We start from the raw sequence: 13,740 nt of genomic DNA, 5'->3' as shown, positions 1-13,740 counted from the left end.
CATTTTGCATGACATGACACTTGTAATTACATGTCCTGCGATGACGATGATGATGCTCACATCACCTTGATGATGCAGAAACAAACACAAGGGGCCATGACCTCATGAATGGATCACCAGATGAAAATAATATTTGTACAACATCAGCACGGCTTTGTCCAACACGGCCGACTAATCTGATGAAAATCACCCCAGTTTGAAACTCGCTCAATTTTAAAACATCCCCCGTCTTTGTGTTTTTTGCTTCTAAACTGTTTACATTTCAGCAAACCTGAATCAAGCAGCTCCTATTCACACTGTACAGACACCTGAATTATTCTGATACCGAAGAAAAAGTCTAAATCTGATGATTCTGAGCAGAGATAAGAGAATATAAAAAGCACTTCAGACACTTGTCAAAGATCCTCACACTGGTTTTAACTGGTGTTTATATGATGTCTGTTTGCTTCCATTTGACTGACAGAAAAAGCGATGCTGCTGTAGCAAATTGTGTCAACTGGGTGACAACAAATAAGACTAGAGAAACAATGCTGTTCATATCTATTCAGAGCATATTATTTGTTTGCATTCATATTCATTTACACCCCAACTGGATATATGACATTTGAAGTTGTTTGTGCTGTTGTGTTCTCAGTCGTTATTCAGAGAAATGGAAGAAAGATTCGAGCTGAAGTGAAGCAAAGCTGTTTGAGCAGCTGACAAGACTGCTGCTCTTCAGATGTACAGCTGTGTTTCTCCACACAGAACGCTGAAATTGGAGCCGCACCTCTTATGGGGAATTGCACAATATACCTTGTGTCTAAATGTGGAAGGGTGAGTATGTAGGTTCATCTGTGCCAGCATTTCATCCCAGAGACATCCTCTCTCTTTGTCCTTTACGCAAGGCAACATTCATAGCCCCGGGTCCTACACACCCTTCACCCTTCACCGACAGCCCCAGCCCCAGAGCACCACTGTGGCATTGTCAGTGAGGTAGAGGAGGGGTGAGGGGGAGGGAGGGATGAAGGGTGAGGGGGAAGGGGGTTGTGGATGAAATTCTCCATCATGCCAAAACCCATCCAAGCAGACCCATGCCAAAGCACCATGTGTGTACAAACAATTCAACTGAATCCGACTCGATGTATACTCAGGCCTTATCTGGGTGAAGCCAAATACACTCTGAGCTATCAAAGGCAACGGATGAGTGATTGGAACTCTCAGTTTTTCAGCAAATGCAAACACATCTATTACGCTCCACCACTTCAAGCTGTACAAATCAAAATCAACGCGGCAAGGAGGAAAAATAAACACCACGCCGTGTGACTGTTAAGAAACTTGGAAAACAGGACTTCGCATATCGCACGAATCGGCCGAGAGGTATATAAAACTGCAGCTCGGCCATCGCTGGCCGACTCCGCGATGATACGCAGAACATCAGACAGAGTTAATGCAGGCAAAGATTTTTTCTAAATACCTTTTAAAGGATTTGCAAGATAAGCCTGTCGGTCTCTCCTAGAAGGAGCCCCTAAAGGATGCTAGAATCGATGGATGAGAGAGGATTTACTGTAGGGCGAAGAGGGGGAAAAACTGTTATTTAATGCTCACATGTGAACTGAATATTGAAGCAGGGAGGAAGCTCACATGTGTGCGCTCATCATTATCAATGCACTAATCTGCCATTAAGCAATTCCATCAGCCATATGGATCTAATGTGCACTGGATCAAACGTGTACTTATTCCTATGAATCAACCACTACACACGGGAAGTGGGAGATCGCTCGACACCTCTCATACAGAGTGAGATGAAAATACCACAGTGATAGAAAACAACATGTGTACAGCAACAGTGACTGAACTCTTCACACAGATCTCTTTATGGCAGAGATAATACTAGACATTTGACATTTAATGCCTTAATAATCCTTTGTAGGCAACTATGAAGGGGAAACTGACCGTTTGCTAAATCCCTCCTTCAAACACTGATTGGCCAATCAGAGCGACCCTAAGTAGCCACACTGGGGCTTGTTAAGCTTCGTATTTAGAGCTGCAGTAAGAGCAGTTCTCTGTATATTAAAGAGTCTGGGGCATTGTGTCTATGTTTTCAACCTGTTAGCTTTAGGTTTTTCTACAGTTCAAATTGTATTTCAAAATGTATTTTTCAGGCCTTTCATTAAGCAATGCAGTTTGGCTTTACTTCTTTTTTCATTACATATACAACAGTTTGCATTCTTCATCCATTTTTTTTCCCTTTCTCTTTATACTACCTCATCTGCTTATACTAATTACTAATGAATTACTAATTCAAGCCAGCAACGCAATTTAGTTTCAGCTTGTGCAGAAGCAGCAATCCCACTTCAATTTCTTCAGAAATTGCATCGTTTTCAACCTGTTAGCTGCAGCCTCTGAGTTTTAGCATGACATCATCTCTATAGCCAACAAGTGTGAATTAAACATCATTTTTAGTGTTTTCCTTCAAAAACAAACAAGCAGATACAGTGTTTTCAACTGACTCAAGGAGCCAACGTTAGCAACATTATCTAGATAACTGCAGCTGATAAAATCAAGCAACAGTCATTTCAGCTGAAAAATCAAAACTGATAGCTCCCCGCTAGAAATGAGAGGCCTGCATTAGCTCTCTGAAATCAAGGATGCAAATAAAAAAATTTAAATCAGTAAGAATTTGACGTAGTAAATCTGCCACCATTATAAATGTAACAGAAACCTTGATGGACACAGCACGTGTAACTACGGAAGGTTTAACAAATGATTAATTACACCGAAGAATGTGAATCTAACTCACACAAATACAATGCTATCTGTCCTCCAAGGGGAAACATACTACAGTGCTGACAGAGCAGCGGTACAGTCTTCTCCAGCTGCTCACATTCGTATTAATGACCTAAAACGACATCTATCAAGGATGGACAGCAGCGATTAGGGTGTCCACTTCAGTCCAAGTTGTGTGGAGCCACATCAAGGTTAAGAGCAGTTTCTTGGAGAACAGACGTGCTGCCGTCCGTCTCCACGCGCTCGCTTAGTGAAATAAACTCGTTCGGACATTGTGAAGGTGTGGGATTGTCTCCGACCTCCAGAGACAGACCCCAGGAGAGGCCCTCTTGTAAAACGCTCCATCTTATTAATGGAAATAAATGCTGTTAGCGCCCACCCCTCCTCATTGCCTGCACCCCCCACCCCCCCGCAATAAGACGTGTCTATTCTTGGCTAAAGTCCCCTTCATTAACGTTATCTCAAAATAGGCACCCAGTCTGATGGCGAGAGAAGGGGTAGGTTAAGCTGCTTCATCCAATTTCATTATTCCATATGAGGCGGGGTATCAGTCCTAACTTTGCTATGTCAGCACAGCAGACGCGGTAGTTGTGCTGTGGCTGAAGCATGACATCGGTGCAGAGGTTTTAGTCACTGCGAGTCGAGCGGACCGCCAAATGATCAGATGCTGTCTGAGCATTCATGTGTTTGTGATTTTTAATTTTCCAATGCACTCAAATGGCAGCTAAACACATTTCACGGATGACTTGCCGTAGTTTGGACTTTGTGAAACAGCAAAAAGCTTCTTTTTTTTTTTTTTTGGTGCACAAAGTTCTAACACCTTCTTCAGCTATTTTCTGCATATGAAATATTTTCACAGTAGCAGACTCCATGCTGTGAATGCGTACAAGCAAGCCAGAGGACAATGACAATGACGACGACGAAGACAACAACAACAATGTGCATGCTGCTGAAAGGACAGACGTGAAGAGAAAGAGAGAGGGAGAGAGACAGAAATTGAAATAAAAGGAATGAAAGAGAGAAAGAAAGGGAGAGAGATAAAGAAAGTGTGAAACTGCAGACCGTCAAATGATCTGGCTTCTCTCCAGGCATGATGACTCAGGGATGATGGCACAGTTAGAGCTAATTAGGATCATAAACTGGAGAAATGTTTTGCACCATGATGTGCCAGGTACCTACATGCTACTGATAGGACCTCAGATGTGAGAGCTTGTCTTGACAAACTATCTTGAAGCAAAAACTAAACTTGAAAACTTATACAATTGTAACGCACTGTTTTATTTGACTAAATCACATGAAAGTAAAGAACTTGATTTAGTGAAAGATAACATCTACACTGAATGGAGATTTTGAAGCTGGCTGTCTTCATGCAAAATCAGGCTGTTTATTATGGGTTGATCTGCCCATTATGTTTTGATGTATTAATTTAAATAAAATATCAGAAAATTGTGATAAAATTGTGCAAAATCACACCTTTAAATTCTTTGTTTTGTCTGACCTTGGCATTTTTCAACTTTGTGCCGTTTCATTTTATCTGCATCATCTAACTGATTAATCAACTAATTGTTTCAGTTCTAGAATAGAAACATAACTGAATCACATCAGCAGGGAGTTAACAAATGTGAAGTCGGGAAATATGTAGACAATGCCCTCTGTTCCTGTTTGAAGATGGCCGACCAGGCATGAAAAGGACATTTTATTCGACATTTGGAACATACTAAAAATCAGTGGTTTCTAACCTGGGGGGTCAGGACCCAGACAAGTGGGCACAGGATGAGTCAAATGGGTTGCGACATGATTTTCAGGGTAGAAAAATAAAGAAAAAAAATTCGGTTACACAAGATAATTCTTATTTTTTGACTCCCCTCTAACCATATCATAACTATAAATCACTCCATATATTCACTTGTTATGCCTTTAAAACTAATTCAAAACAACACAACAGTCTGAGAAGAGAGGATCACTCAGTACTACTGTTAATTGGTTATGATGTTTTGACCTATCATTGCTGCAGTGTGGGTATCAGGCAGTGCCACCATTGTTTCTGTTTGAAGCTGGCGTGATGATGCAGGGTCAGGCATAAGAACAGATAGATATTGTAATAACGTACAGATACTGTTAATCAGTGGTTCCCATCCTGCAAGATGGGGTTTGATCAAGATGCTTTCCAAGTTAAGAAATAAGAAGAAACTAGAGGTAGTTTTACCTCTTCAATGCTCTAAAAATTCAGTAGTGTGAGAAGAGAAAATCACTCTTTGAATGAATTGCTCACAACAGACAGGACACGATGCACTCTGTGAGGAAGGATCATAAAGGCGGCTACAAATTAAGGGGCCATAAGCAAAATTATAATTATAATTATAAATACAGTTAAAGGTGCCATATTGTATAGTGAGATTTTTTCTTTCTTTTTTTTTATTATAAAGCAGGTCTAGGTGCTGTATGAAAGTATCAAAGCACTCAGTCCACAGAGAAATTTACACAACCTGTATTCAGACACTGAGCTCAAAACAAGCTGTTAGGACTCCCTGTAAGTTTCTGTTGCTACAACAAAGCAGTCCCTTCTCTCAGCCATGGCCCAAGCCCAGCCCACCCTGACCCACTATTCAGCCCTGCAGGATTTGGTTTCTCTGAGTGTTTACCTGAAATCTGCTATATTTATATTCACTCACTCAGAAAACAGTAAGCCAATCAGAGGAGATTCTCTCTTCTGATTGGCTCACCAAGCTGTTGTTGCTAGAGCTCCAGAGAGAAGCCTGAGAGAAGAGATGTAAAACTACGCTGAGATGGTTTTTGGTTCTTCAAACAACAAATATATCTTCTTATGGATCAACAATTCAAACAAAACACAGAAGTGTAAAACATGGGACCTTTAAGACAACAAACCACTGTGAGTACACCTTGTTGCTCCATTAGCATCAAAGATTCTTCCATGCAACAACTGTTGTGACATTCACTGAACGCCTGACACGTGTAACACAAAGTCACATACTGTCAGAGCTGTCAGTCAAACAGCACTGAAAGGACTCCACTTTGACTCCACTTTGTTCCTCAAGTCCAACGCCAACTCAGAATCTCTGTGACAGTTGATATGAGGCAGCTTCGCTCCCTTTATTCCACCATGAACCCTCTCATGTTGTGTTGTCTCGTGGACTGCAGACGCACAAACACTGACAGGAAGCTATAATGCTGCTGACTTGCTGTGCTACATCTCTGTTTATGAGGACTGACAGCTTATGGTGAACGGCAGCGCACCAGCACGTACTGCACACGCATGTACACAAACACACACACACAAATGCACACAGAGAAAACACAAATCTATGCTGCGACACACTCACACATGCATACAAACAAATTCACACACAGGCGTCACACTCTGGAGCAGGGTCACATATATTAGCGCAGTTAAGTTACATATCAGTGTAACAGTTCTTAAATGTCTCCCCTAAAGTAGTTATTGTTTTAGAAGCTGTTGAGGACGGACTGACGGCACATAACACATGACTAACACAATTAAACTTCTGTTTTTTTGTCGTCATGGCAACAAGTGCAACAAGTTATTTGTGATGTGAGTTATACCCTTATCTTTCCAACTGTGGGAGTCGTCAAACAACAGACTAATTAACTTAAGTGTCACCTTCTGAATTTTTTTAATCTGTACCTGTGCTTTTTATACTTGTGATTCCTTTTCTCCACAATCTGACAGAGGCAGCTCTCAGCAGTTTGTATGAGTGTGTTATTGAGACATTTTGGCAGAAAATTCGTTTTCTGTGCCTGAACTTTAAGTACAATTTCTCACTGCAGAGCTCGCAAAAGCCAAGAGGGACTATTACGAGATAATTACTAATTATGCTAATGTGCAATAGTTGTGCTATTCCTTTTCCTTGGTCATTTTATCAGCGGTCCTCAAGAGACCACAGTCAGTAGTAATAACCTTTTTCCCTCAGCTAAACGCTCAGTCAGTCAGAGGACGCTGTGTCCTAAACTGCCGACTCCTCCGCCACTACCCTTAATCAGGAAGTGCCTGTAAATTCACAGAGCCATGCATGTGCACAGAGAGGAGCGTCGCGCCGCTTCCATCGGCACTGACCTTCATTAACCTCATAAATGCCAGCGGTGTTCCTGTCGCAGCTCTTAATGCGGTTATCAGCACAAACACAAACAAATGTGACAGAAGTGTTTCAGGGCTAAAACTAGAGCATCTGGGAAATACATCTCTTCTTCTCTCCCACAGCACGCAGGCTGTGTGACATTGGGCCGTCCCAACATGGAAACCAGCAGCAGCAACTCCTGATTTCCAGTACCCAGAACCCCCCAGCACCACCTCCCCTGACTGTAAACAAACCTACATTAGGTAAATTGTTGCATGGACAATTTACGAGAATGAGCAAGATGTGTTTTCATTGAAATCCCGTATCTGCTGCACTAGAATTTTATTTATGAATGATTCTGAATGTAGTCACAGGCCGCTGCAGAATATATACTGTACCATTACTACTGGACAGGTTTACAGGTACTGTTACACCAGTTTGGCACCAAGCACAGAAAAAACTGAGACACTGACAAAACTAAACAGGTCAGATTCAAAATAATCTCACAGCTCACAGCAGAACTGCACCTGAACCATTCAACATCACTACACTAGAGTCTACATATATGGACCGTTTAAGCCATTGTAACTTGGGTGGAACCATTTTTCAACAAGACTTCACTGCAGTATTATCCGGCACTTAGCAGGTTCCTGAATCTTACTTTCTTTTGTTACTGATGCAGTCTGTCAGGCTCTAACAAGTGGAAACTGAACTGAGAGCAGTTTTTTAAATTTGTATTATTTCTTTGCAATTCTGCTGTTGCTTTAAAAAAAAATCTTGAAGCTGCAGTTTTTGAAGAGTTTTCTTTCAATTTTTTGCCTTCAGTGGACAGATGAGGGACAAACAGGGAATGAGGGGAGACATTCAGGGTCCCTTCTCAGAATCAAACTGGGCACATTGCTTGTAGGTGCAGTTTTACTTTAACTGAAGTTTCAGTGGGCCGACAAAAGATGTAAACGCTGCATGAAAAAAGACTGCACTACCATGTCACAATGACAAAACCAGCTACAAAGATGTAGACTATCTCATAAGCCTGAATGCCAGATAGCACCATTTGTAAGATATAAGAGGTGTTAAATCAGCACGTCGACAAAGAAAGCTTCAAGATAATGAATTACTGTACAACAACAACAATCAAATCTTTTTCCTGCTGTATAATAAATGCAAAATGGGTTAACAAAAATTATAAATTATATACATACACATATATATATATACATATACATATATATATATACATATGTATTTACTATGAGGAATGTTCAACAACAGTGAGGTAAAGCGGTGACAAGATGAAACTAATTGACTGAGATATGACGGTATTTTCTCTACAGAATGTTTACAAATAACACTGCTATCACAACTGTAAGTAAATAAATGTCATGCACCGTTACAGGCTGAAAACACTCACGTATCTGATACTGTAATATCATAAATGCGTCATTATCCCAGTGAAACAAAACTATTTTTAGTAGTTCCTGAATACATTACAATATACAGCATTTTGGAGATACAAGCTTTTCATCCAAAGGAGACCATCACTGAGATTTGTGTTAAGTGTGCAAATCAAGTAATTAAAAATTATCATATGCGCAAACATACCTGGCTGATAAAATGAATGCAGTCAGGATTGTAAAAAACAGTAAAATCCTAATGGAGTTCTGTGTTCCTCTGTCTCCGCTCTCCGTCCTGACCTTTGCCCTCACCTCCATACTTCCTTTATCACTGTCACCAGTGCTACGTGGGAAGCGGGTGATACTGGAGAGCCGGAGTTCCCTCACACTCTTCCCTCCTCTGCTCTGCTGCAGGTCAGACAGTCAGAGAAGCCCCCAGAGAACACTGGTGGGCCTGACGCCGATCAACGTGTCCGCCCCGCTAATGTCCCCGCTGGTGGCCCCTGGCCTCCTTAGACAGGAGCCTTGAATGTGAGAAAGCAATGACCCTCACCCCTCTGCCCTGCCCCGCACGACCCCCCCTCTTATGCCTCAACTTTCATCACCACCCCGGCAGCCCACACTCGACCCCTCTGCCTCCACCTCGCTCAGAACGAGAACATAAACAGTAATTGCTACATAAATTATGTTACACTCTGTGTTTTTTACATTTCCCCCTCGGCGATCTTGATGATTTGCTGATATACCGTACTGTACCCTGCAGAGTACAGGGTGATAAGTGCGGTTGTAAAAAAATAAAATAAAATAATGTTGGTCTATAAATCTCTGCTGTGCTTATTTTGGTTCATAAAAAACACATTGTGGATAAAATACAAGGAATACGTTGTTGTACATATGCCACAGTTAAAGGCAGATGAGGGGAACAACGGTCATGTCAAACTGGTGATTGACAGGTATGATTTTGCCGAGAGCAGCCTAGTGAAAAAAAAACACTGTACATCACTGGACTGGTCACACACCTCCAACAGGATTTTATTTGTGGCGCCGACATCCCTTTGGGGACGTAACCGTAAATCAAAAGGCTGTGATTAATTAAGAGCAGACACACTGTATATCCATGAGTCCTTCTAGGAGCTATGACACCGGTCACAGACTGTGCTTAAGGGGGAGCAAACAAATACACAGCAAGGTGTACATCCGCACAACGCTGGGCTGACAGGAGCATTGTAATCTGAACAATACGGGGAGGCAGCTGTTGGCAAACTGCAGCTGAAGAACAGCAGAGAGAGCTAAAGACACAGCTGATGGATTTAGTAAAGTGTGGGATTTCTAGGAAGTCTGTCTGGAAAATGGGCCTGTAATCTCCTTTGTGTAATGATTTGTTTTGTCCATCCAAAAATGAACAATTGCAAAGAAGAGTTTGGTGGGAAAAAAAAAATTAATAGAAGTTGTGAGGATGAATCTGCTTACAACCTTCTGAATACACACATAGGTTTTAGTGACTCTATCTACAAATAATCTGCAGCCTTTTCTAGGGATTAAGCCCCAAATGCCAAGCAATAATCCCTCTGTGACTTTCTGCTTTAAAGTCTGCAAAATAACTGTGTGAAATCTCAAGATGATCACATTTGAGATGAAGGACTATTAAGATTAAAAAAATGCTCATTTAATCTTTGTGTGATTTGCGTTCAAGTTTTGAATTAGAAAAAAAATAAATTGTGGTTTTACTTTGACAGCTTAAGAAACATTTAGAGAGGAAAAACAATCAGACAGAAAGGACAGATCTGAGTGAACGTCTCAGCTGCTGGAGCACAGTGAGTCCACCTCCTGCAGCTTTGGAGGAGTCAGCGGCCATCAGCACTTTCCAAAGACACAGTTCATTTACAACCGGTCCCATGAACTGGCCCCTAATGTCCCGTGTTATCAGAATGAATCAGCAGCGCTGATAAATTAGCCGTTCGGAAACAGGCTGCGAAGGCCTGTCAGCTAATGTGCACGCGTTTGTGTGATACTCATACGCAATGTTTAATGTTGTGGAACCAATTCTGTCGTTTCCATTATGTAAATACATTTGCCTCAGCACTATATTTTATGTATTGTCTGCCTTGTCTCAATTACTTGGGCTATTAAAAATCAAGAGGTTATGGAAATGAGGTGCAGTTGTCTGTTTGTAGTTTGATGACAAGTGCAAAGTGTTTATGAAAGCTCGTTATGCATTCAATTGCAGTCGGATACGTCAACACGCTCCGAGCGTTCATCCATATTCCACAATGCAATGGGGTGGCACGTCAGTATCTTCAAGCATAAACAACACAAACAGTTGTGTTATCATCTGTTATACACATAAATAAATAAAAATATAAATAAATAAAAATAAATGTGTCATTGCTATTTTATTTAGATCTCCCCTCGTTTTCTTATGGAGGTGCCAGAAAATGTGATAATGGAAAAAAAAAAAAAAAACTATACATCCGGGAGTGTTTGTGGCTTTGCCAGAGCAAATAAGTGTTTGATGATTCAGTTTGGGTAACTTACTGTTAATTAGCCAAAACACCTCAGGGGATAATCAAGAGAACTAAATCAGGGAGAATATCTTTAGAGGCAGCTTTAAAGTATCAAAGGTTTCACTGACATATCTAAATAACTTTGTTCCTAATCTTTTTAAAATGTCATTCCCCAATTTGCACTGTGGAGTGAAAGATGAAATAACATGGTGTAAAATTACTCAGCAACTGCAGATAAATGTAACAGTGAACAAAAAAAATGTGTAGTAAATTGTGACTATCTTAAAATAGAGAAAACACAACATCTCAAAGCGAGAAGTGGTGAGATAGAAATGTGTGATTCCTGAGTGTTGTTTTGGTTTTTTTTTTCATTCAGTCAATGCATGGTGTAAATGGCAGAAATATATGGATTTCAATGGCAGATGAAGTGTAGTTACTGGGGATATGTTTAGCATGAACCCCGGTCAGCATCTGTTACAGTTCGGCTGCAGAGACGCTCAGTGTCTGGAAAAAAAAACGTCACAGTTGTGATGTTTCAGTCAGTGAAAATCAGCATGCTTTTCCGTTTTAATTACAGATATAATTGAGTGTTTTACAGTGTGTCCAACACACTGACTTGACCCTCACTTCTTCATTAGAAGCACTTCTGTTTACATTTGTATCATAATTAAGAAAAAAATACACAAATAAAAATCACAGCACTAAATTAAATGTTATCCTGAATTGTTAAGCAGCTAATGACATTTTCCTTCTTTCTCTCCGTTTCAGGCCCACAACTGTTTCTTAAACTTGAGATATTTTACTGTTGAGTCGAGCTGAATTAAAAGCAGCAGAGCTCTGGAGTTCAAGCCTCTAATGAGGGGAAAATATTTTTATAAGAGACAACAGGAAAAGAGAGAAGCTCCGAGAAATGATTAGGAATATCACTACTGTATTTCAGGAGCTTGGTGAGCTATCAGTGATATAACAATTAAATGTGAGTCCTTTCTTTAAAATTCCCAGTTTTATTATGGTGAATATTGAGCTTTCCTTACACCATAAACTGAAGTTTAATTCATTGAAATCAATAAGAGAAACGGGTTTAGAAATTGTGGAAGAAAACTGCTTCTTTTTAAGGAAGTTAAACGGGAGTCGGTGCCACGTCGCCTCCTTTTCCTTTTGTATAAAAAAAAAATCAGGTGTTAAATAGTAAAAACAAGCCGCTTTTCTCACAAGGTCGCGTTTATTTAAACTATTCAAGCAAATTTATAGTTTAATTTGTTCATTATCGTCCTGGATGTCAGAGACACTGGAGGCTTTTTAAGGACAATAAACGCAGCAGCAACTTCAGCTTTACCTTGGACAGACAATGCGTCATTCAGAGCCGATGCTACGGGATATTATTGTTCCTTCACAAAGCAGGTGACATTTCTTTATGTTCATTGTTTTCAGTGTTTCGATATGCACGAGGCTAAAGCCGCCGCGGAGCTGACTGCGCAGAGGCTGAGACAGCGCGGGGTCGACCGGGCTCCCGTGCGCTCCGATGCCCCGCCAAGGTGCGCGCGACCTCTGCTCGCACTGGAGAGAGAAGACACAAAAAGGGAAACAAGTGTTGCAAAGTTTTACCTTTTCTCTTAGATCGCCTCCTCCTCCTCTTCTTCAGCTTGCATTTGACTTGGCCGCTCTGAGCCCCGGACGCGCGGCTGTTGTTTCCAAGTACGGATGCCATCAGCGCAGCCTTTGGAGCGAAGCGCAGGAATAACTTGGACTCGGCAGCTCGACTCTCCTTTGTACTTGTCTCGCTTCAGCCTCCGTTGCTCTCTGAGAACGCAGCGTCCTCGGGTTTGACGTAGAGACTATATTTTCGGCTCTCCCTCGTTTTTTTATCCCTCCAAACCAGGGGGGGAGCGCGTCTTGCTGTTCGTGTATCACCTCTGAAACTCCAGCTTGCCTCCAGCTCACGGAGAGACTGTTTGCAGCGCAGCGTGGCAGCTCTCAGCTGCACTGATACCGGCGCCCTGTCTGCTCCGCTCCTCTCCGACAGTTTTCCGCGCCTCTGCAGAAATTTTGGCATCAGCCACTTTGAATTCAATCATGCGGGACTCCTATCTATTTGCTGCCGAGCTTTCTAATTAGGGTCCAATCCTGGCTGTCTGGGAGGTGTGACATCACCAGCGACACCCACCAGCCCACACCCCTTATTCACCCGCTGCTTTTTTAAAATCTTTCTTTTTTTTTCTTTTTTACATTTCGACTTATTCTTCACACTTTTTCCTCCACTTTTTTTCACACTGCAGGGGAAGTCTGTTCTCTTCCGCTCTCCGCTGGGGGGGTCAGAGGTCACCCTGGTAGGGATACTTGCTCAAGGGTACTTAAGCAGGTCGGCTGTTTACCAGCATGTGGGGGGGTTTGAATATGGGTTCCTCCTGCTGGCAGGCTGCTTCCATGCTCCCTGCTTCCCACCCTGCTGTAAACTCACACAGGCTTGAAGAACAGAATGATGGGATATTTTAGACACTAAGGAGAAAAAAAGAGACAAAAAACAAAACTCTGTGTTATGAATCCTTCTCCTTCCTCTCCTTGTGCGCTACTTTTTGTCAACTGAGATTTGGGATTTATAATTTTCTTGCAGGATTATGGATATGAAGTAAATTCCCTCTCATTCCCGCTCTCTGTTCTAAAGTCACTGACAAGTCCACAAAGGAAGATTACTGAGCTAAGATGCTATTCAATTAACTGGCTTCTCCACACATTCAATAACAACTCACTTACATCAAACACATCTTTGATATACTGTCTGTGACATATTCTGTTTAATTCTCCATCTTTATAATTACCAGCCTAATTTTCCTAATCACAAAATATATGAATAAATGTCTTCTTTTATTTTGAAAGCGCTGCTTGGAGGTTGCAGGCGACCTTCAGCACAGGAGGCAAAAAACTCTAGTGACAGTGTGTTGCAGCCAGAAAGTTTGAGGATTGTGACATTTTGGCATTTTTGTG

At 41.5% G+C, this 13,740-nt stretch overlaps 1 protein-coding gene across 1 annotated transcript in view; it reads right to left on the bottom strand.

The window, feature by feature from the left end:
* adarb2 (adenosine deaminase RNA specific B2 (inactive)) overlaps positions 1-12,986 on the bottom strand; it is a 192,816-nt gene extending 179,830 nt beyond the window's left edge. The window contains exon 1 of the mRNA XM_056364952.1: positions 12,364-12,986. Within this exon, the coding sequence (XP_056220927.1) occupies positions 12,364-12,466 (103 nt within the window). The 5' untranslated portion in view covers positions 12,467-12,986. The remainder of the gene's footprint in view (positions 1-12,363) is intronic.
* Positions 12,987-13,740: the final 754 nt, after the last annotated feature.

The sequence above is a fragment of the Seriola aureovittata genome, chromosome 20 (assembly GCF_021018895.1).
Source record: "Seriola aureovittata isolate HTS-2021-v1 ecotype China chromosome 20, ASM2101889v1, whole genome shotgun sequence".
Lineage (NCBI taxonomy): Eukaryota > Metazoa > Chordata > Actinopteri > Carangiformes > Carangidae > Seriola > Seriola aureovittata.
The sequence above is the reverse complement of the archived record's forward strand: the minus strand, read 5'-3'. Positions and strand labels throughout refer to the sequence as shown.